This window comes from Oncorhynchus nerka, unplaced genomic scaffold (assembly GCF_034236695.1).
Source record: "Oncorhynchus nerka isolate Pitt River unplaced genomic scaffold, Oner_Uvic_2.0 unplaced_scaffold_858, whole genome shotgun sequence".
NCBI classification, from domain to species: Eukaryota; Metazoa; Chordata; class Actinopteri; order Salmoniformes; family Salmonidae; genus Oncorhynchus; species Oncorhynchus nerka.
In genome coordinates this window covers 17,501-42,979 of record NW_027040421.1, presented here as the reverse complement: position 1 = coordinate 42,979, position 25,479 = coordinate 17,501, and the positions used below count along the sequence as shown (strand labels likewise).

At 43.2% G+C, this 25,479-nt stretch overlaps 2 protein-coding genes across 2 annotated transcripts in view; both read right to left on the bottom strand.

The window, feature by feature from the left end:
- Positions 1 to 7,554: 7,554 nt before the first annotated feature.
- LOC135570993 (uncharacterized) lies at positions 7,555 to 13,990 on the bottom strand. The gene is made up of 2 exons (XM_065016807.1): positions 13,760 to 13,990; positions 7,555 to 9,034 (listed from the first exon to the last, which is right to left on the bottom strand). Exons 1-2 carry the CDS (start codon positions 13,909 to 13,911, stop codon positions 8,395 to 8,397), a joined length of 792 nt encoding a protein of 263 aa, XP_064872879.1. The 5' UTR covers positions 13,912 to 13,990; the 3' UTR covers positions 7,555 to 8,394.
- A 9,985-nt stretch (positions 13,991 to 23,975) lies between these two features.
- Positions 23,976 to 25,479, bottom strand: part of LOC135570994 (uncharacterized) — a 2,823-nt gene continuing 1,319 nt past the window's right edge. The window contains exon 2 of the mRNA XM_065016808.1: positions 23,976 to 25,479. This exon is cut by the window's right edge and continues 4 nt beyond it. Coding sequence (XP_064872880.1) covers positions 24,808 to 25,476 — 669 coding nt within the window. The 5' untranslated portion in view covers positions 25,477 to 25,479 and the 3' untranslated portion in view covers positions 23,976 to 24,807.

Genomic DNA, 25,479 nt, shown 5'->3' with positions numbered 1-25,479 from the left:
AACTCCTTTAGTTGTGTTTTACTTCATGTCTTTAAGTTTGGTTTGTGTTTTCATTTTGTTTGCCTGTTCTTGGTGAATTTAGTGGGTTTCATGGTGGGTGTCTTTTAGGCTCCAGTTGTTGTTGCTAGTCAACGTTCAGTGGACACCATGAGTGTCTTTCAGAACCCCTCCTAAAACCCGTTTCATTCTGGTTGCTGTCAGTGACTCTTTGTTAGTTCCCCTTTCTGTTTCAGTGACATATTTGGTTTTCTTGCTGTGGAACGTGACAATAGAACATCAAAAAGAAAGGAGGACCAAGGCACTCTTCATATCATTCATTAAAATGCCTTCATTTGTAGGGCATGTTCAATAGAAACAAAGTTTAAAAAATCTGACGAAAGCAAATCCCTGACGATGGCCATGCAGCCGAAACACACCGGATTTTTAAAACTTTGTTTCTATTGAACCTACAAATAAAGGCATTTGATTTAATTGTATGAAGAGGCCTTGGTCCTCCTTTCTATTTGATGACCAATTCACCCCTTTTACCAAAGAGCACCTTCTGTCTACCAAAATGTACTATTGTGTACCTCAGTAGCGCTTCCCTGCCTCCTCTTTCTACTAGTGACAATAGGACAGTTGTTATCGTTGGCCTAAAATAACTGTGGTAACCTAGTAACGATTATCATGAAACGTCATCAACATGAACAGCCCAGCAGGTTTGAGCACATTTTCACTTAGAAGAATTTGGCAGCACATCCATCAACGGACAATACACTCTATGTGAGTCCCAAATGCCACCCTATTCCCTATATAGTGCCCTTCTTTTGAACAGGACCCAATGGGGAATAGGGTGTGATTTGGGACCACACCTGGATGAGTCAAGTGTTAGTTTGAAATAGAATCTCCTGAAGGATCCAGGAACATGAAACTTAAGGGAAATAAAAAAAAATGTAACTACATGACAATGAATGCCAGGTTTAAATAGTTAAACACATTTACATGTTAAAGTTATAAGGTTTATGCCGTTTAAACACATATACCTGTTAAAGTTATAAGGTTTAAATAGTTAAACACATTTACATGTTAAAGTTATAATGTTTATGCCGTTTAAACACATATACCTGTTAAAGTTATAAGGTTTAAGCCGTTTAAACACATATACCTGTTCAAGTTATAAGGTTTAAATAGTTAAAAACATATACCTGTTCAAGTTATAAGGTTTAAATAGTTAAAAACATATACCTGTTAAAGTTATAAGGTTTAAACCGTTAACAACATATACCTGTTAAAGTTATAAGTGAACCGTCATAAACAGAAGGGAAAATCTGTCTCTCTTACCGTACCATGTTTTAATGCAGAAAAAATGGGTTGATAATGTATATAATATATATATAATAATGTATATATTTTCAGCCACAATCTGTCAGGTTTCAGGTAATGTCAACTTATTAAAAGTTAATACATTTTGATAGTACTGCTTTATTATTCTGGAAAAACTTCATGTAAAAAGTATATAAATATTCACTGAGTGTATAAAACATTAGGAAGAACTGCTCTTTCCATGACATAGACTGATCAGGTGAATCCGGGTGAAAGATATGATCCCTTATTGATGTCACTTGTTAAATCCACTTCAATCAAATCAAATGTATTTATAAAGCCCTTCGTACATCAGCTGATATCTCAAAGTGCTGTACAGAAACCAGTCTAAAACCTCAAACAGCAAGCAATGCAGGTGTAGGAGCAGGTGTAGATGGAGGGGGGACAGACTTGTTTAGTATAGACAGACTAGATCACAAAAAAGCAACAAATCAAATCAAATCAAATGTTATTTGTCTCATACACATGGTTAGCAGATGTTAATGCGAGTGTAGCGAAATGCTTGTGCTTCTAGTTCCGACAATGCAGTGATAACCAACAAGTAATCTAACTAACAATTCCAAAACTACTCTCTTATACACAGTGTAAGGGGATAAAGAATATGTACATAAGGATATATGAATGAGTGATGGTACAGAGCAGCATACATTTACATTACATTTAAGTCATTTAGCAGACGCTCTTATCCAGAGCGACTTACAAATTGGTGCTTTCACCTTATGACATCCAGTGGAACAGCCACTTTACAATAGTGCATCTAGGTCTTTTAAGGGGGGGTGAGAAGGATTACTTTATCCTATCCTAGGTATTCCTTAAAGAGGTGGGGTTTCAGGTGTCTCCGGAAGGTGGTGATTGACTCCGCTGTCCTGGCGTCGTGAGGGAGTTTGTTCCACCATTGGGGGGCCAGAGCAGCGAACAGTTTTGACTGGGCTGAGCGGGAACTGTACTTCCTCAGGGTTAGGGAGGCGAGCAGGCCAGAGGTGGATGAACGCAGTGCCCTTGTTTGGGTGTAGGGCCTGATCAGAGCCTGGAGGTACTGAGGTGCCGTTCCCCTCACAGCTCCGTAGGCAAGCACCATGGTCTTGTAGCGGATGCGAGCTTCAACTGGAAGCCAGTGGAGAGAGCGGAGGAGCGGGGTGACGTGAGAGAACTTGGGAAGGTTGAACACCAGACGGGCTGCGGCGTTCTGGATGAGTTGTAGGGGTTTAATGGCACAGGCAAGGAGCCCAGCCAACAGCGAGTTGCAGTAATCCAGACGGGAGATGACAAGTGCCTGGATTAGGACCTGCGCCGCTTCCTGTGTGAGGCAGGGTCGTACTCTGCGGATGTTGTAGAGCATGAACCTACAGGAACGGGCCACCGCCTTGATGTTAGTTGAGAACGACAGGGTGTTGTCCAGGATCACGCCAAGGTTCTTAGCGCTCTGGGAGGAGGACACGATGGAGTTGTCAACCGTGATGGCGAGATCATGGAACGGGCAGTCCTACCCCGGGAGGAAGAGCAGCTCCGTCTTGCCGAGGTTCAGCTTGAGGTGGTGATCCGTCATCCACACTGATATGTCTGCCAGACATGCAGAGATGCGATTCGCCACCTGGTCATCAGAGGGGGGAAAGGAGAAGATTAATTGTGTGTCGTCTGCATAGCAATGATAGGAGAGACCATGTGAGGTTATGACAGAGCCAAGTGACTTGGTGTATAGCGAGAATAGGAGATGGGCCTAGAACAGAGCCCTGGGGGACACCAGTGGTGAGAGCGCGTGGTGAGGAGACAGATTCTCGCCACGCCACCTGGTAGGAGCGACCTGTCAGGTAGGACGCAATCCAAGCGCGGGCCGCGCCGAAGATGCCCAACTCGGAGAGGGTGGAGAGGAGGATCTGATGGTTCACAGTATCGAAGGCAGCCGATAGGTCTAGAAGGATGAGAGCAGAGGAGAGAGAGTTAGCTTTAGCAGTGCGGAGTGCCTCCGTGATACAGAGAAGAGCAGTCTCAGTTGAATGACTAGTCTTGAAACCTGACTGATTTGGATCAAGAAGGTCATTCTGAGAGAGATAGCGGGAGAGCTGGCCAAGGACGGCACGTTCAAGAGTTTTGGAGAGAAAAGAAAGAAGGGATACTGGTCTGTAGTTGTTGACATCGGAGGGATCGAGTGTAGGTTTTTTCAGAAGGGGTGCAACTCTCGCTCTCTTGAAGACGGGAGGGACGTAGCCAGCGGTCAGGGATGAGTTGATGAGCGAGGTGAGGTAAGGGAGAAGGTCACCGGAGATGGTCTGGAGAACAGAGGAGGGGATAGGGTCAAGCGGGCAGGTTGTTGGGCGGCCAGCCGTCACAAGACGCGAGATGTCATCTGGAGAGAGAGGGGAGAAAGAGGTCAGAGCACAGGGTAGGGCAGTGTGAGCAGAACCAGCGGTGTCGTTTGACTTAGCAAACGAGGATCGGATGTCGTCGACCTTCTTTTCAAAATGGTTGACGAAGTCATCTGCAGAGAGGGAGGGGGGGGGGAGGGGAAGGAGGATTCAAGAGGGAGGAGAAGGTGACAAAGAGCTTCCTAGGGTTAGAGGCAGATGCTTGGAATTTAGAGTGGTAGAAAGTGGCTTTAGCAGCAGAGACAGAGGAGGAAAATGTAGAGAGGAGGGAGTGAAAGGATGCCAGGTCCGCAGGGAGGCGGACAGTAGATGGTATCGAGTACAGTATATACATATGAGATGAGTATGTAGACAAAGTAAACAAAGTGGCATAGTTAAAGTGGCTAGTGATATATTTACATCATTTCCCATCAATTCCCATTATTAAAGTGGCTGGAGTTGAGTCAGTGTCAATGTCAGTGTGTTGGCAACAGCCACTCAATGTTAGTGGTGGCTGTTTAACAGTCTGATGGCCTTGAGATAGAAGCTGTTTTTCAGTCTCTCGGTCCCAGCTTTGATGCACCTGTACTGATCTCGCCTTCTGGATGATAGCGGGGTGAACAGGCAGTGGCTCGGGTTGTTGATGTCCTTGATGATCTTTATGGCCTTCCTGTAACATCGGGTGGTGTAGGTGTCCTGGAGGGCAGGTAGTTTGCCCCCGGTGATGCGTTGTGCGGACCTCACTACCCTCTGGAGAGCCTTACGGTTGAGGGCGGAGCAGTTGCCGTACCAGGCGGTGATACAGCCCGCCAGGATGCTCTCGATTGTGCATCTGTAGAAGTTTGTGAGTGCTTTTGGTGACAAGCCGAATTTCTTCAGCCTCCTGAGGTTGAAGAAGCGCGGCTGCCCCTTCTTCACGATGCTGTCTGTGTGGGTGGACCAATTCAGTTTGTCTGTGATGTGTACGCCGAGGAACTTAAAACTTACTACCCTCTCCACTACTGTTCCATCGATGTGGATAGGGGGGTGTTCCCTCTGCTGTTTCCTGAAGTCCACAATCATTTCCTTAGTTTTGTTGACGTTGAGTGTGAGGTTATTTTCCTGACACCACACTCCGAGGGCCCTCACCTCCTCCCTGTAGGCCGTCTCGTCGTTGTTGGTAATCAAGCCTACCACTGTTGTGTCATCCGCAAACTTGATGATTGAGTTGGAGGCGCGCGTGGCCACGCAGTCGTGGGTGAACAGGGAGTACAGGAGAGGGCTCAGAACGCACCCTTGTGGGGCCCCCGTGTTGAGGATCAGCGGGGTGGAGATGTTGTTACCTACCCTCACCACCTGGGGTGGCCCGTCAGGAAGTCCAGTACCCAGTTGCACAGGGCGGGGTCGAGACCCAGGGTCTTGAGCTTGATGACGAGTTTGGAGGGTACTATGGTGTTAAATGCTGAGCTGTAGTCGATGAACAGCATTCTCACATGTCCAGATGGGTTAGGGCAGTGTGCAGTGTGGTTGAGATTGCATCGTCTGTGGACCTATTTGGGCGGTAAGCAAATTCGAGTGGGTTTAGGGTGTCAGGTAGGGTGGAGGTGATATGGTCCTTGACTAGTCTCTCAAAGCACTTCATGATGACGGAAGTGAGTGCTACGGGGAGGTAGTCGTTTAGCTCAGTTACCTTGGCTGTCTTGGGAACAGGAACAATGGTGGCCCTCTTGAAGCATGTGGGAACAGCAGACTGGGATAGGGATTGATTGAATATGTCCGTAAACACACCAGCCAGCTGGTCTGCGCATGCTCTGAGGGCGCGGCTGGGGTTGCCGTCTGGGCCTGCTGCCTTGCGAGGGTTAACACGTTTAAATGTTTTACTCACCTCGGCTGCAGTGAAGGAGAGTCCGCATGTTTTGGTTGCGGGCCGTGTCAGTGGCACTGTATTGTCCTCAAAGCGGGCAAAAAAGTTATTTAGTCTGCCTGGGAGCAAGGCATCCTGGTCCGTGACTGGGCTGGTTTTATTTTTGTAATCCGTGATTGACTGTAGACCCTGCCACATACCTCTTGTGTCTGAGCCGTTGAATTGCGATTCTACTTTGTCTCTGTCACGTTCTGACCTTTATTTCCTGTGTTTTGTATTTAGTTAGTATGGTCAGGGCGTGAGTTGGGTGGGCAGTCTATGTTTGTTTTTCTATGATTTGGGTATTTCTATGTTTCGGCCTAGTATGGTTCTCAATCAGAGGCAGGTGTCATTAGTTGTCTCTGATTGAGAATCATACTTAGGTAGCCTGGGTGTCACTGTGTGTTTTGTGGGTGATTGTTCCTGTCTCTGTGTTTGCACCAGATAGGACTGTTTTAGGTTTTCTCACGTTTGTTGTTTTTGTTAGTTATCCCATGTGTAGTTTCTTTATAAATTAAAGAACATGAATAACCACCACTCTGCGCTTTAGTCCGCCTCTCATTCAGATGAAGAAAACCATTACAGTCTCTATAATGTTGTACTGATATCTCCAAAATAACATGGCAACTATTAACAAATCATTATTTACAACTAATGTTCAAAACCATCTGGAATCATCTTCTCCTTTATGAACAATACATCACATTCACTTCAGATTTTTAGTCTTTAATAGTTTTGAGAAAAAAAATAGTTGCTACGTTCAAATATGGCCGCACTGTACCTATAGACGCATGTTAGCACACATGCTAATGCTACAACATACTTTAAACATTTACTCATGAACCATAAATCAGATTGACTTTAGATTTGGTATATAGACTTGGTAGACTGGTATATAGATTTGGTAGACTGGTATATAGATTTGGTATATAGACTTGGTAGACTGGTATATAGATTTGGTAGACTGGTATATAGACTTGGTAAATAGACTTGGTAGACTGGTATATAGATTTGGTAGACTGGTATATAGATTTGGTAGACTGGTATATAGACTTGGTAGACTGGTATATAGACTTGGTAGACTGGTATATAGATTTGGTATATAGACGTGGTAGACTGGTATATAGATTTGGTAGACTGGTATATAGATTTGGTAGACTGGTATATAGATTTGGTAGACTGGTAAATAGATTTGGTATATAGACTTGGTAGACTGGTATATAGACTTGGTAGACTGGTATATAGACTTGGTAGACTGGTATATAGATTTGGTATATAGACTTGGTAGACTGGTATATAGATTTGGTAGACTGGTATATAGATTTGGTATATAGACTTGGTAGACTGGTATATAGATTTGGTATATAGACTTGGTAGACTGGTATATAGACTTGGTAGACTGGTATATAGATTTGGTAGACTGGTATATAGATTTGGTAGACTGGTATATAGATTTGGTAGACTGGTATATAGACTTGGTAGACTGGTATATAGATTTGGTAGACTGGTATATAGATTTGGTAGACTGGTAAATAGATTTGGTATATAGACTTGGTAGACTGGTATATAGATTTGGTAGACTGGTATATAGATTTGGTATATAGACTTGGTAGACTGGTATATAGATTTGGTATATAGACTTGGTAGATTGGTATATAGATTTGGTGTATAGAGTTGGTAGACTGGTGTATAGATTTGGTATATAGACGTGGTAGACTGGTATATAGATTTGGTTTATAGACTTGGTAGACTGGTATATAGATTTGGTATATAGACTTGGTAGACTGGTATATAGACTTGGTAGACTGGTATATAGACTTGGTAGACTGGTATATAGATGTGGTGTATAGAGTTGGTATATAGACTCAATGAATTAGCCTCTAAAGAATTAGAGAATGATTACTTGTTGCATTCATTGTCGGCCACTAGATGAAATGCTCTTATGTAGTTGACTTGCAAATCCAATCAGACTTTTCCACATTGATTTAATGTCATCACATGTTCTGGGTTGAAGTGAAGAGGAAACTACATTGATCACAACAAGGGAAAGGGGAAAATGTCAAAATACAAATTACAAAATAACATAAAGATCAATGTTTGAAAAATAAACAACAAAATACTTGTATTTTCAAGTGTATTTAATTCAAATGCATGTATTTTGTATTTTAACATACAGAAGTACATTAGCCAGTAGCAGAACCCAACAGCAACAACCCTCTCAGTAATGGTAACAGAAACAGTTGACTTCCTCTGACTGTGATACAGGATGTTGTTGTTCATCTGCCTTTAGTTTAATGCTCTGAAGTCACTCTGGATAAGAGTGTCTGATAAACGACTAAATGTATTAGTGGAAATTAACATACCATAATGAACAGCAATGTGCTGGGGCAATAAACTAAAACGTTCCCCCCTTCAGGGTCCCCAGGACCAGGACTAAAGGACACTGATCTACAGTATGGTACAGTAGCTTTCCCAGAAGCCTGGTTACAGTATGGTACAGTAGCTTTCCCAGAAGCCTGGTTACAGTATGGTACAGTAGCTTTCCCAGAAGCCTGGTTACAGTATGGTACAGTAGCTTTCCCAGAAGCCTGGTTACAGTATGGTACAGTAGCTTTCCCAGAAGCCTGGTTACAGTATGGTACAGTAGCTTTCCCAGAAGCCTGGTTACAGTATGGTACAGTAGCTTTCCCAGAAGCCTGGTTACAGTATGGTACAGTAGCTTTCCCAGAAGTCTGGTTACAGTATGGTACAGTAGCTTTCCCAGAAGCCTGGTTACAGTATGGTAGAGTAGCTTTCCCAGAAGCCTGGTTACAGTATGGTACAGTAGCTTTCCCAGAAGCCTGGTGCAGCTCTGGGTGGAGCTCTGGGTGGAGCTCTGGGTGGAGCTCTGGATCCACCTTCCATATCAATCCTGGTATCCCCAGACTCATGGGTGTTATAGCCCGCCTGTTCCAGGAAGTTTGTCAATGAATGGCGACGTATGTTCATGAGCAACTCCCTGCTGATGCAATAGGTGTTGACCGGGTTGAAGCTCTTCAGGTCTTCGTGTTGGGTCACATAGACCTTATCCACTATCATGTCTGGACGCATACTGATGATGAGGCGGTCCATGTTGCTGGCATCTATCTGATGAGTGTTGCCCTCACTGACATATTTAGGCAAGGATTTAGATGTTAGGAGGTAGAGGTTGCCCACCTCATAGAATGGGTACTCACTACAAGGAAGCAGCCTCTTGTTGTTTTCACACTCACGTCTGTTCTGGAAGTAATGGAATCCAAAGTCTCCCTTTTTGGGGTCGCAATTTGTAACCGTCGGGTTGCCATTTTCGATGACGATGTGATCTTTGGCGAACCAGAAAAGGAGCTTGAGTCCGTGCCTGGGTGAGGGACGACCAAACCTAGAACCTCTCAGCTCCTTCATATTGTTCAATGTTCGAACCATGGTACCCCTGGGGGAGGTAGAGAGAGAGAGAGGGGGGGGGTGAGAGAGAGGGGGGTAGAGAGAGAAAGAAAACAGACAGCATTAAACAATACAGTTGATGGTGATAGAGTTATGAAGTTACCTTCCATCCGGGATGGATAGTATGTTACCTTCCATATACACTATAAGCCTCTGTTAAGAGGTCTGGACCTTAATGGCGTTGGAGTGCACTAACGTGGCTGTTCCCTACATCACTACACTGGCAAATGTGTTACAGGCTGTTTAATTATATTTTTATATTTCGAGGTTGGATGTTAGCATGTAGGGGCAACCAATTGGTGTCACCTCGTTAGTCAGTATGTGTTACACCTGTGCTTGCTTGTCCATCTCATTCATTGGAATTTGCTTCAATTGTGATGGCCCAGGTGATATTCAAGAGCCCAGGTGATATTTAAGAGTGGCTGGCCAAGGTGATATTTAAGAGCGGCTGGCCAAGGTGATATTTAAGAGTGGCTGGCCAAGGTGATATTTAAGAGTGTCTGGGCCAGGTGATATTTAAGAGCGGCTGGCCCAGGTGATATTTAAGAGCGGCTGGCCCAGGTGATATTTAAGAGTGGCTGGCCCAGGTGTTATTTAAGAGTGTCTGGCCCAGGTGATATTTAAGTGTCTGGCCCAGTGCTCCAGTTGTCTTAATAGATGTGTAGGGTTAACACCTTTAGTTGTCTTGACAGATGTGGAGGGTTAACTCCTTTAGTTGTCTTTATAGATGTGGAGGGTTAACTCCTCTAGTTGTCTTGATAGATGTGGAGGGTTAACTCCTCTAGTTGTCTTCAGAGATGTGGACCGTTAACTCCTCTAGTTGTCTTGATAGATGTCGAGGGTTAACTTCTCTAGTTGTCTGATAGATGTGGAGGGTTAACTCCTCTAGTTGTCTTTAGAGATGTGGAGGGTTAACACCTCTAGTTGTCTTGATAGATGTGGAGGGTTAACTCCTCTAGTTGTCTTTAGAGATGTGGAGGGTTAACTCCTCTAGTTGTCTTGATAGATGTGGAGGATTAACTCCTCTAGTTGTCTTTAGAGATGTGGAGGGTTAACTCCTCTAGTTGTCTTGATAGATGTGGAGGGTTAACTTCTCTAGTTGTCTTGATAGATGTCGAGGGTTAACACCTTTAGTTGTCTTTAGAGATGTCGAGGGTTAACACCTTTAGTTGTCTTTAGAGATGTGGAGGGTTAACTCCTCTAGTTGTCTTGATAGATGTGGAGGGTTAACTCCTCTAGTTGTCTTTAGAGATGTGGAGGGTTAACTCCTCTAGTTGTCTTGATAGATGTCGAGGGTTAACACCTTTACTTGTCTTGATAGATGTCGAGGGTTAACACCTTTAGTTGTCTTTAGAGATGTGGAGGGTTAACTCCTCTAGTTGTGGTTTACTTCATGTCTTTAAGTTTGGTGTGTGTTTTCATTTTGTTTGCCTGTTCTTGGTGAATTTAGTGGGTCTCATGGTGGGTGTCTTTTAGGCTCCAGTTGTTGTTGCTAGTCAACGTTCAGTGGACACCATGAGTGTCTTTCAGAACCCCTCCTAAAACCCCAGCCTTTTCGTTTTGGTTGCTGTCAGTGACTCTTTGTTAGTTCCCCCTTCTGTTTCAGTGACATATTTGGTTTTCTTGCTGTGGAACGTGACAATAGAACATCAAAAATAGAGGAACAAGGCACTCTTCATATAATTAATTAAAATGTCTTTATTTGTAGGGCATGTTCAATAGAAACAAAGTTTTAAAAATCTGACGAAAGCAAATCCCTGACGAAGGCCATGCAGCCGAAACACGTCGGATTTTTAAAACTTTGTTTCTATTGAACCTACAAATAAAGGCATTTGAATTAATTGTATGAAGAGTGCCTTTTTCTTTTTCATTTATTTCACCTTTATTTAACCAGGTAGGCTAGTTGAGAACAAGTTCTCATTTGCAACTGCGACCTGGCCAAGATAAAGCATAGCAGTGTGAACAGACAACACAGAGTTACACATGGAGTAAACAATTAACAAGTCAATAATACAGTAGAAAAAAGGAGAGTCTATATACATTGTGTGCAAAAGGCATGAGGAGGTAGGCGAATAATTACAATTTTGCAGATTAACACTGGAGTGATAAATTATCAGATGGTCATGTACAGGTAGAGATATTGGTGTGCAAAAGAGCAGAAAATTAAATAAATAAAAACAGTATGGGAATGAGGTAGGTAAAAATGGGTGGGCTATTTACCAATAGACTATGTACAGCTGCAGCGATCGGTTAGCTGCTCAGATAGCAGATGTTTGAAGTTGGTGAGGGAGATAAAAGTCTCCAACTTCAGCGATTTTTGCAATTCGTTCCAGTCACAGGCAGCAGAGAACTGGAACGAAAGGCGGCCAAATGAGGTGTTGGCTTTAGGGATGATCAGTGAGATACACCTGTTGGAGCGCGTGCTACGGGTGGGTGTTGCCATCGTGACCAGTGAACTGAGATAAGGCGGAGCTTTACCTAGCATGGACTTGTAGATGACCTGGAGCCAGTGGGTCTGGCGACGAATATGTAGCGAGGGCCAGTTGACTAGAGCATACAAGTCGCAGTGGTGGGTGGTATAAGGTGCTTTAGTGACAAAACGGATGGCACTGTGATAAACTGCATCCAGTTTGCTGAGTAGAGTGTTGGAAGCAATTTTGTAGATGACATCGCCGAAGTCGAGGATCGGTAGGATAGTCAGTTTTACTAGGGTAAGTTTGGCGGCGTGAGTGAAGGAGGCTTTGTTGCGGAATAGAAAGCCGACTCTTGATTTGATTTTCGATTGGAGATGTTTGATATGAGTCTGGAAGGAGAGTTTACAGTCTAGCCAGACACCTAGGTACTTATAGATGTCCACATATTCTAGGTCGGAACCATCCAGGGTGGTGATGCTGGTTAGGCGTGCGGGTGCAGGCAGCGAACGGTTGAAAAGCATGCATTTGGTTTTACTAGCGTTTAAGAGCAGTTGGAGGCCACGGAAGGAGTGTTGTATGGCATTGAAGCTCGTTTGGAGGTTAGATAGCACAGTGTCCAAGGACGGGCCGGAAGTATATAGAATGGTGTCGTCTGCGTAGAGGTGGATCAGGAATCGCCCGCAGCAAGAGCAACATCATTGATATATACAGAGAAAATAGTCTGAGCCTTGGTCCTCCTTTCTTTTTGATGACCAATTCACCCCTTTTACCAAAGAGCCCCTTCTGTCTACCAGAATGTACTATTGTGTACCTCAGTAGCGCTTCCCTGCCTCCTCTTTCTACTAGTGACAATAGGACAGTTGTTATCGTTGGCCTAAAATAACTGTGGTAACCTAGTAACGTGAGCCCTCTTGACGATTATCATGAAACGTCATCAACATGAACAGCCCGGCAGGTTTGAGCACATTTTCACTTAGAAGAATTTAGTAGGGTGTGATTTGGGACCACACCTGGATGAGTCAAGTGTTAGTTTGAAATAGAATCTCCTGAAGGATCCAGGAACATGAAACTTAAAAGGAAATAAAATATGTAACTACACGACAATGAATGTTTAAACCGTTAAAAACATTTACCTGTTAAAGTTATAAGGTTTAAACAGTTAAACACATATACCTGTTAAAGTTATAAGGTTTAAACCGTTAAACACATATACCTGTTAAAGTTATAAGTGAACATCATGAACAGAAGGGAAAATCTGTCTCTCTTACCGTACCATGTTTTAATGCAGAAAAAATGGGTTGATAATGTATATAATATATATATAATAATGTATATATTTTCAGCCACAATCTGTCAAGGTTTCAGGTAACGTCAACTTATTAAAAGTGAATACATTTTGATCGTACTGCTTTATTATTCTGGAAAAACTTAATGTAAAAAAGTATATAAATATTCACTGAGTGTATAAAACATTAGGAAGAACTGCTCTTTCCATGACATAGACTGATCAGGTGAATCCAGGTGAAAGATATGATCCCTTATTGATGTCACTTGTTAAATCCACTTCAATCAAATCAAATGTATTTATAAAGCCCTTCGTACATCAGCTGATATCTCAAAGTGCTGTACAGAAACCAGCCTAAAACCCCAAACAGCAAGCAATGCAGTTGTAAGAGCAGGTGTAGATGGAGGGGGGACAGACTTATTAAGTAAAGACAGACTAGAACTAACTTGTTTAGTAAAGACAGACTATATCTAACTTGTTTAGTAAAGACAGACTAGATCTAACTTGTTTAGTAAAGACAGACTATATCTAACTTGTTTAGTAAAGACAGACTAGATCTAACTTGTTTAGTAAAGACAGACTAGATCTAACTTGTTTAGTAAAGACAGACTAGATCTAACTTGTTTAGTAAAGATAGACTAGATCTAACTTGTTTAGTAAAGACAGACTAGATCTAACTTGTTTAGTAAAGACAGACTAGATCTAACTTGTTTAGTAAGGACAGACTAGATCTAACTTGTTTAGTAAAGACAGACTAGATCTAACTTGTTTAGTAAAGACAGACTAGATCTAACTTGTTTAGTAAAGACAGACTAGATCTAACTTGTTTAGTAAGGACAGACTAGATCTAACTTGTTTAGTAAAGACAGACTAGATCTAACTTGTTTAGTAAGGACAGACTAGATCTAACTTGTTTAGTAAAGACAGACTAGATCTAACTTGTTTAGTAAGGACAGACTAGACCTAACTTGTTTAGTAAGGACAGACTAGATCTAACTAAATGTTTTTACTGTACCTGGTGAGATTAAATGTAATCTCTTGTTCTCTGGTGCTCGGTGTCCCTGTAGATCTGTATGAGGCCGTGTGAGAAGTTGATTGGATGATCTGCAAGCTTTGCTGTCTGTGTGTTTGTGTATCATTATTTACTCTGGGGGCAGGACTACCCATGAAGAGCCCAGAGATTACAGGAAATGATGCTGAACGTAATCCCAGTCCTGGGCTGGGCTGTGTTCCATACCACAAAGTTCTTCCCTACTTCCTGCCTCTTCGATTCATGAAGAGTCTCCGAGTTTAAGCTTTTATCTAGGATCAGTTTTAATCCTTATAATCATAATGAAAGAGATTACATAGACAGGGGCACCTGATCCTAGACCAGCTGTAGTCTGAGACCCAGATGTTTGAGCTACAGCCAAGGGCTCAACCCTTTCCTCCTTTTTAAGGACCGGTGAGCTACGGTTTCTCCTCTTTGGGGGACTAATTCCATTCAAACTAGCTGCTTTAGTGTCCGTCAGTAACAACCAGTAATTCAGGTTCTGTTATAAACCCCTCTTTTTGTCTAGCCTGTTTTGCATGTTACTTTTGTTCCTCCTTTAGCACCTGTTAGAGGTGATAAAGGAGTTACTAGACTGGTCACCAATCAGACCTGTTAGAGGTGATAAAGGAGTTACTAGACTGGTCACCAATCAGACCTGTTAGAGGTGATAAAGGAGTTACTAGACTGGTCACCAATCAGACCTGTTAGAGGTGAGTTACTAGACTGGTCACCAATCAGACCTGTTAGAGGTGATAAAGGAGTTACAGTGGCTTCCACAAGGTGTGAACAGTCTTTAGACATATTTTCAGGCTTTTATTCTGAAAAATGAGCGACCACCTAGTGGATAGCTAGGTTTCCCCAGATGTGTGCATGTGCGAGCGCCTGAGCGAGACCTTTTCTCTCTCTCCTATTGAAAAGGCTACCGGTTTAAATATGATTGCCCGAGATGGCATAGCAGTTCAGACGTCTTTTGTCCTCTTCTTGTCGTGTCCTGTATATATATAAATTTACAACTTTTTTCACATACATTTTATTTTTATTTTCCATCAACTCATCTTCAAAACACTCTCCTGCAACCCGCCTCACCAATTTATATTTATAAATAAGTATTATTTACCTCAAATCTGCAATCCTCCAAGAAGCTAGCCAGAAGCTAGCCAGAAACTCCAAGAAGCTAGCCAGAAACTAGCCAGAAGCTAGCCAGGAGCTAGCCAGAAGCTAATCAGAAGCTAGTTCAGAAGCTAGTTAGCTTCTTTACTGGCAACTCGTTAGTATTCACTAACCACGGTTTGTGGTCATCAGCTATCCTTTAGCTCGAAAATCTATCGCCAGTTTTGTACGGCGCAGCGCGGCTCGAACGGAACATACCGACCAATTTTTCTCTCCATGTCCCTGGATTTCAACTGCTCTCTGGACATTCATTCCCGATCTCACAGCTAGCTGGCTGCTATCCGTGTGTCTATCTGCTTTCGTCGATACCGGAGCAAACATCAATTACTCCGGAGCTAGCCAGCTCCGTCAATCACTCCTGAGCTCCGTCAATCACTCCTGGGCTGCAGTCACCTATCCGGACCCGTTTTACTGCCTACGCGGAGCCCCACCGGGCCTTCATAACTGGACTGCCGAAGGAGATCCGGCGCTACGTTACCTGAACGCCCATCTGCGGCCGTTAGCTGTCTTACCGGCTGCTCTCAGAATAGACAATCGGACAATTTATTTATTTTTATTATTATTATGTTTCTTCTTGGGCCTCTATAACTATATCTATTGTTTTTATTTTTTTGTTGTTGTGTGATTTGGACTAATCCCCTCTACCACACGGAACTCCACTAATCTACTGACGGAACGCAAGAGGTGGCTAACAACAGACCTCCATCCTATGCTAGCTTGCTACCGATGTCCTGGCTAGCTGTCTAAATCGCCGTGACCCCCAAACCAACCTCTCCACTCCCTGGACCCTTTTGATCACTCGACTAAGGATGCCTCTCCTTAATGTCAATATGTCTTGTCCATTGCTGTTCTGGTTAGTGTTTATTGGCTTATTTCACTGTAGAGCCTCTAGTCCTGCTCACTATACCTTATCCAACTTATTAGTTCCACCACCCACACATGCAATGACATCTCCTGGTTTCAATGATGTTTCTAGAGACAATATCTCTCTCTTCATCACTCAATACCTAGGTTTACCTCCACTGTATTCACATCCTACCATACCTTTGTCTGTACATTATACCTTGATGCTATTTTATCGCCCCCAGAAACCTCCTTTTACTCTCTGTTCCAGACGTTCTAGACGACCAATTCTTATTGCTTTTAGCCGTACCCTTATTCTTCTCCTCCTATGTTCCTCTGGCGATGTAGAGGTGAATCCAGGCCCTGCAGTGCCTAGCTCCACTCCTATTCCCCAGGCGCTCTCTTTGATGACTTCTGTAACCGTAATAGCCTTGGTTTCATGCATGTTAACATTAGAAGCCTCCTCCCTAAGTTTGTTCTATTCACTGCTTTAGCACACTCTGCCAACCCGGATGTTCTAGCTGTGTCTGAATCCTGGCTTAGGAAGACCACCAAAAATTCAGAAATTTTAATTCCAAACTACAACATTTTCAGACAAGATAGAACTGCCAAAGGGGCGGTGTTGCAATCTACTGCAAAGATAGCCTGCAGAGTTCTGTCCTACTATCCAGGTCTGTACCCAAACAATTTGAACTTCTACTTTTAAAAATCCACCTCTCTAAAAACAAGTCTCTCACCGTTGCCGCCTGCTATAGACCACCCTCTGCCCCCAGCTGTGCTCTGGACACCATATGTGAACTGATTGCCCCCCATCTATCTTCAGAGCTCGTGCTGCTAGGCGACCTAAGCTGGAACATGCTTAACACCCCAGCCATCCTACAATCTAAACTTGATGCCCTCAATCTCACACAAATGATCAATGAACCTACCAGGTACCCCCCCAAAGCCTTAAACACGGGCACCCTCATAGATATCATCCTAACCAACTTCCCCTCTAAATACACCTCTGCTGTCTTCAACCAAGATCTCAGCGATCACTGCCTCATTGCCTGCATCCGTAATGGGTCAGCGGTCAAACGACCTCCACTCATCACTGTAAAACGCTCCCTGAAACACTTCAGAGAGCAGGCCTTTCTAATCGACCTGGCCGGGGTATCCTGGAAGGATATTGATCTCATCCCGTCAGTAGAGGATGCCTGGATATTTTTTTTAAATGCCTTCCTAACAATCTTAAATAAACATGCCCCATTCAAGAAATTTAGAACCAGGAACAGATATAGCCCTTGGTTCTCCCCAGACCTGACTGCCCTTAACCAACACAAAAACATCCTATGGCGTTCTGCATTAGCATCGAACAGCCCCGTGATATGCAGCTGTTCAGGAAGCTAGAAACCGTTATACACAGGCAGTTAGAAAAGCCAAGGCTAGCTTTTTCAAGCAGAAATTTGCTTCCTGCAACACTAACTCAAAAAAGTTCTGGGACACTGTAAAGTCCATGGAGAATAAGAACACCTCCTCCCAGCTGCCCACTGCACTGAAGATAGGAAACACTGTCACCACTGATAAATCCACCATAATTGAGAATTTCAATAAGCATTTTTCTACGGCTGGCCATGCTTTCCACCTGGCTACTCCTACCCCGGTCAACAGCACTGCACCCCAACAGCAACTCGCCCAAGCCTTCCCCATTTCTCCTTCTCCCAAATCCATTCAGCTGAAGTTCTGAAAGAGCTGAAAAATCTAGACCCCTACAAATCAGCCGGGCTAGACAATCTGGACCCTTTCTTTCTAAAATTATCTGCCAAAATTGTTGCCACCCCTATTACTAGCCTGTTCAACCTCTCTTTCGTGTCGTCTGAGATTCCCAAAGATTGGAAAGCAGCTGCGGTCATCCCCCTCTTCAAAGGGGGACACTCTGACCCAAACTGCTACAGACCTATATCTATCCTACCATGCCTTTCTAAGGTCTTCGAAAGCCAAGTCAACAAACAGATTACCGACCATTTCGAATCTCACCATACCTTCTCTGCTATGCAATCTGGTTTCAGAGCTGGTCATGGGTGCACCTCAGCCACGCTCAAGGTCCTAAACGATATCTTAACCGCCATCGATAAGAAACATTACTGTGCAGCCGTATTCATTGATCTGGCCAAGGCTTTCGACTCTGTCAACCACCACATCCTCATCGGCAGACTCGACAGCCTTGGTTTCTCAAATGATTGCCTCGCCTGGTTCACCAACTACTTCTCTGATAGAGTTCAGTGTGTCAAATCGGAGGGTCTGCTGTCCGGACCTCTGGCAGTCTCTATGGGGGTGCCACAGGGTTCAATTCTTGGACCGACTCTCTTCTCTGTATACATCAATGAGGTCGCTCTTGCTGCTGGTGAGTCTCTGATCCACCTCTACGCAGACGACACCATTCTGTATACTTCCGGCCCTTCTTTGGACACTGTGTTAACAACCCTCCAGGCAAGCTTCAATGCCATACAACTCTCCTTCCATGGCCTCCAATTGCTCTTAAATACAAGTAAAACTAAATGCATGCTTCAACCGATCGCTACCTGCACCTACCCGCCTGTCCAACATCACTACTCTGGACGGCTCTGACTTAGAATACGTGGACAACTACAAATACTTAGGTGTCTGGTTAGACTGTAAACTCTCCTTCCAGACCCATATCAAACATCTCCAATCCAAAGTTAAATCTAGAATTGGCTTCCTATTTCGCAACAAAGCATCCTTCACTCATGCTGCCAAACATACCCTTGTAAAACTGACCATCCTACCAATCCTCGACTTTGGCGATGTCATTTACAAAATAGCCTCCAATACCCTACTCAACAAATTGGATGCAGTCTATCACAGTGCAATCCGTTTTGTCACCAAAGCCCCATATACTACCCACCATTGCAACCTGTACGCTCTCGTTGGCTGGCCCTCGCTTCATACTCGTCGCCAAACCCACTGGCTCCATGTCATCTACAAGACCCTGCTAGGTAAAGTCCCCCCCTTATCTCAGCTCGCTGGTCACCATAGCATCTCCCACCTGTAGCACACGCTCCAGCAGGTATATCTCTCTAGTCACCCCCAAAACCAATTCTTTCTTTGGCCGCCTCTCCTTCCAGTTCTCTGCTGCCAATGACTGGAACGAACTACAAAAATCTCTGAAACTGGAAACACTTATCTCCCTCACTAGCTTTAAGCACCAACTGTTTAGAGCATCTTACAGATTACTGCACCTGTACATAGCCCACCTATAATTTAGCCCAAACAACTACCTCTTTCCCAACTGTATTTAATTTATTGATTTATTTTGCTCCTTTGCACCCCATTATTTTTATTTCTACTTTGCACATTCTTCCATTGCAAAACTACCATTCCAATGTTTTACTTGCTATATTGTATTTACTTTGCCACCATGGCCTTTTTTGCCTTTACCTCCCTTCTCACCTAATTTGCTCACATTGTATATAGACTTGTTTATACTGTATTATTGACTGTATGTTTGTTTTACTCCATGTGTAACTCTGTGTCGTTGTATCTGTCGAACTGCTTTGCTTTATCTTGGCCAGGTCGCAATTGTAAATGAGAACTTGTTCTCAACTTGCCTACCTGGTTAAATAAAGGTGAAATAAATAAATACATTTTAAAAAAGTATGGTAAAACAACCTGAGCATTGATTATAAAAAACGTTTGACATGTTTCTACAAACTTTACGGACACTATTTGGAATTTTCGTTTGCCCGTCGGGGCCACACGAGCCTGTGGATTACTAAACAAAATGCGCCAACCAAATGGAGGTTTCTAGATATAAAAATAATCTTTATCGAACAAAAGGAACATTTATTGAAACATACGAAGATCATCAAAGGTAAGCGATTCATTTTATTGCTTTTCTGACTTTCGTGACCAATCTACGTTGCTGCTAGCTGTTTGTAATGTTTTGTCTGCTGAGAGCTGTCCTCACCGTAAAGCCTTTTGAAATCTGACACGCCAGGTGGATTAACAAGAAGCTAAACTGTGTTTTGGTGTATTGCACTTGTGATTTCATGAAAATGAAATATTTTTAGTAATTTAATTTGAATTTGGCGCTCTGCAATACACTGGATGTTGACGAAAATGATGAAGGGATCGGTGCGGCCAAGAGGTTTTAAGAGGAATATGTGATCTCAGAGAAAACACCTGTTGTCAAGGGGAATGTGTGTTTTTAGTAAAGCACCTGTTGTCAAGGGGAATATGTGATCTCAGAGAAAACACCTGTTGTCAAGGGGAATGTGTGTTTTTAGTAAAGCACCTGTTGTCAAGGGGAATATGTGATCTCAGAGAAAACACCTGTTGTCAAGAGGAATGTGTGTTTTTAGTAAAGCACCTGTTGTCAAGGGGAATATGTGATCTCAGAGAAAACACCTGTTGTCAAGGGGAATGTGTGTTTTTAGTAAAGCACCTGTTGTCAAGGGGAATATGTGATCTCAGAGAAAACACCTGTTGTCAAGGGGAATGTGTGTTTTTAGTAAAGCACCTGTTGTCAAGGGGAATATGTGATTTTGGTAAAGCACCTGTTGTCAAGGGGAATATGTGATTTTAGTAAAGTCAAGTTGTCAAGTCAACACACATCTGTTGTTAAGAGGAATGTGTGTTCTGTCTGATACAAGGTGAGTGCTGACTGAATCAACCGTTGTAGTTTTTTAGTCCCAAATGACACCCTATTCCCTTTCTAGTGCACTACTTTTGACTAGGGCCTATAGGGAATAGGGTGCCATTCAGGATGTACTCTTTATATATACACAGTTGAATAACGGTGTAACACTAACTAACTGTAAGGCGAACAGCGTCAACAACTCTCTCATCATCGTCTCTCTCCTCATATAAAGGGCTGAGTCAATATCCCCAGGAATTAGTTTGGTACTGTATTATAGCAATGTGAATATTTTAATATTTTATTTCAACCATTTCTTCCTTTGAGAACAATTCTACACCTCGTCTGACTTGAAACTTGAACTGTCTCCTGTTTATATCATCTGTCAAGGTCTATTTCTGAGGTAGCTCTGGTCCAGGTCGTTAGGTGAAGCTTGCGGATGCTGAGCATTCAAGCCGGCCGCACATAATAACGCCTTGGACCAGAGATATTGTAGGGGTTACAGGGGGACAGGTTGGTAAAATGTAGTACTGTATTAATATCCTGTTTCTGCTGTTTCTACTTAACAGATATAAATAAAAGCTGTCAATAACACTGAAACAAAGCAGTGGTGTTGTTCCCTCATGTCCCCCTCACACATAATACTGCCTGGATTACACCACATAATACTGCCTGGATTACACCACATAATACTGCCTGGATTACACCACATAATACTGCCTGGATTACACCACATAATACTGCCTGGATTACACCACATAATACTGCCTGGATTACACCACATAGTACTGCCTGGATTACACCACATAATACTGCCTGGATTACACCACATAATACTGCCTGGATTACACCACATAATACTGCCTGGATTACACCACATAGTACTGCCTGGATTACACCACATAATACTGCCTGGATTACACCACATAGTACTGCCTGGATTACACCACATAATACTGCCTGGATTACACCACATAGTACTGCCTGGATTACACCACATAATACTGCCTGGATTACACCACATAATACTGCCTGGATTACACCACATAATACTGCCTGGATTACACCACATAGTACTGCCTGGATTACACCACATAATACTGCCTGGATTACACCACATAATACTGCCTGGATTACACCACATAGTACTGCTGGATTACACCACATAACACTGCCTGGATTACACCACATAGTACTGCCTGGATTACACCACATAATACTTCCTGGATTACACCACGTAATACTGCCTGGATTACACCACATAGTTCTGCCTGGATTACACTACATAGTACTGCCTGGATTACACCACATAGAACTACCTGGATTACACCACATACTACTGCCTGGATTACACCACATAATACTGCCTGGATTACACCACGTAATACTGCCTGGATTACACTACATAGTACTGCCTGGATTACACCACATAGTACTGCCTGGATTACACCACATAATACTGCCTGGATTACACCACATAATACTGCCTGGATTACACCACATAATACTGCCTGGATTACACCACATAGTACTGCCTGGATTACACCACATAATACTGCCTGGATTACACCACATAATACTGCCTGGATTACACCACATAGTACTGCTGGATTACACCACATAACACTGCCTGGATTACACCACATAGTACTGCCTGGATTACACCACATAATACTGCCTGGATTACACCACATAATACTGCCTGGATTACACCACATAGTACTGCCTGGATTACACCACATAATACTGCCTGGATTACACCACATAATACTGCCTGGATTACACCACATAATACTGCCTGGATTACACCACATAGTACTGCCTGGATTACACCACATAATACTGCCTGGATTACACCACATAATACTGCCTGGATTACACCACATAATACTGCTGGATTACACCACATAACACTGCCTGGATTACACCACATAGTACTACCTGGATTACACCACATAATACTTCCTGGATTACACCACGTAATACTGCCTGGATTACACCACATAGTTCTGCCTGGATTACACTACATAGTACTGCCTGGATTACACCACATAGAACTACCTGGATTACACCACATACTACTGCCTGGATTACACCACATAATACTGCCTGGATTACACCACGTAATACTGCCTGGATTACACTACATAGTACTGCCTGGATTACACCACATAGTACTGCCTGGATTACACCACATAATACTGCCTGGATTACACCATATAGAACTGCCTGGATTACACCACATAATACTGCCTGGATTACACCACATAGTACTGCCTGGATTACACCACATAATACTGCCTGGATTACACCACATAATACTGCCTGGATTACACCACATAGTACTGCCTGGATTACACCACATAATACTGCCTGGATTACACCACATAGTACTGCCTGGATTACACCACATAGAACCACCTGGATTACACCACATAGAACCACCAGGATTACACCACATAATACTGCCTGGATTACACCACATAGTACTGCCTGGATTACACCACATAATAATGCCTGGATTACACCACATAATACTGCCTGGATTACACCACATAATACTGCCTGGATTAAACCACATAATACTGCCTGGATTACACCACATAATACTGCCTGGATTACACCACATAGTACTGCCTGGATTACACTACATAGTACTGCCTGGATTACACTACATATTACTGCCTGGATTACAACACATAATACTGCCTGGATTACACCACATAACACAGGGAGGCTGTATCAACGTGACCTGATGTGTGTCGGCGTCTTCATACCTGTCTTTGTTTTTCTCCGTCTCTCTCCATCTCTTTCTCCTCTTCAGTCAGTCTGGAGTGCTGTTCCATCTGTGGCCACAAGGTGGAGTGAGAGGATCATGTAGAAACACATGCAGCAACAACCAGTGCTGTTAAACAACACACATTTTTAACACAAAGCAGATTTTACGCGGCCATTTAAATCCTTGTAAATCCACTCCACAGTGGTCATCGCTATCATGGACGTCTCTAAGATGAACCACACTGAATGTTGTCCTGATATGTCTAAAAAAAAACAAGGAAACTATTAACAAATCATGATTTGCATATGTAGAACTAATCTTCTCCTTTATGAGCCATACATCAGATTCACTTCAGATTTGAGTATTTAATGGTTTTGAGAAAAAATAGTTGCTATGTTAAATATGCCTCACTGTACATATAGATGCATGTTAGCACACATGCTAATGCTAAAACATACTTTAAACATCTACTCATGAACCACAGATCAGATTGACTCTAGATTTGGTATATAGACTCAATGAATTAGCCTCTAAAGAATTAGAGAATGATTACTTGTTGCATTCATTGTCGGCCACTAGATGAAATGCTCTTATGTAGTTGACTTGCAAATCCAATCAGCTTTTTCCACATTGATTTAATGTCATCACATGTTTTGGGTTGAAGTGAAGAGGAAACTACATTGATCACAACAAGGGAAAGGGGAAAAATGTCAAAATACAATGACAAAATAACATAAAGATCAATGTTTGAAAAAGAAACGACAAAATACTTGTATTTTGAAGTGTATTTAATTAAAATGCATGTATTTTGTATTTTAACATACAGAAGTACATTAGCCAGTAGCAGAACCCAACAGCAACAACCCTCTCAGTAATGGTAACAGAAACAGATGACTTCCTCTGACTGTGATACAGGATGTTGTTGTTTATCTGCCTTTAGTTTAATGCACTGAAGTCACTCTGGATAATAGTGTCTGATAAATGACTAAATGTATTAGTGAAAATTAACATACCATAATGAACAGCAATGTGCTGGGGCAATAAACTAAAACGTTCCCCCCTTCAGGGTCCCCAGGACCAGGACTAAAGGACACTGATCTACAGTATGGAACAGTAGCTTTCCCAGAAGCCTGGTTACAGTATGGTACAGTAGCTTTCCCAGAAGCCTGGTTACAGTATGGTACAGTAGCTTTCCCAGAAGCCTGGTTACAGTATGGTACAGTAGCTTTCCCAGAAGCCTGGTTACAGTATGATACAGTAGCTTTCCCAGAAGCCTGGTTACAGTATGGTACAGTAGCTTTCCCAGAAGCCTGGTTACAGTATGGTACAGTAGCTTTCCCAGAAGCCTGGTTACAGTATGGTACAGTAGCTTTCCCAGAAGCCTGGTTACAGTATGGTACAGTAGCTTTCCCAGACGCCTGGTTACAGTATGGTACAGTAGCTTTCCCAGAAGCCTGGTTACAGTATGGTACAGTAGCTTTCCCAGAAGTCTGGTTACAGTATGGTACAGTAGCTTTCCCAGAAGTCTGGTTACAGTATGGTACAGTAGCTTTCCCAGAAGCCTGGTTACAGTATGGTACAGTAGCTTTCCCAGACGTCTGGTTACAGTATGGTACAGTAGCTTTCCCAGAAGCCTGGTGCAGCTCTGGGCGGAGCTCTGGATTCAACTTCTATATTAATCCTGGTATCCCTAGACTCCCTGGGGGCGATGCCCTGATACATAATTGAAATTGGTTCGTGGGTGGAACAGCCCGCCTGTTCCAGGAAGTTACTCAATGACATGCCTGCGGATGAATGGCCGCATATGATCATGAGCAACCCCCTGCTGATGCAATAGGTGTTGACCGGGTCGAAGTTCCTCAGGTCCTCGTGCTGGGTCACATAGACCTTATCCACTGTCATGTCTGGACGCATACTGATGATGAGGCGGTCCATGTTGCTGGTATCTATGTTACCAGTGTTGTACTTCCTGACATAATTAGGCATGGAATCAGATGCTGTGAGGTGGAGGTTGCCCACCTCATAGAATGGGTAGCCATCATCAGGAAGCAGCCTCTTGCAGACATTGTTTTCACACTCAAGTCTGTTGCGGAAGTGATGGAAACCAAAGTCTCCCTCTTCGGGGTCGTAATTTGCAAACATCTGGTTGTCGTTGTCAAAGACGATGTAATCGTTGGCGAACCAGAAAAGGAGCTTGAGTCCGTGCCTCGGCCAGGGACGACCAAACCTAGAACCTCTCAGCTCCGCAATATTGTTCAATGTTCGAACCATGGT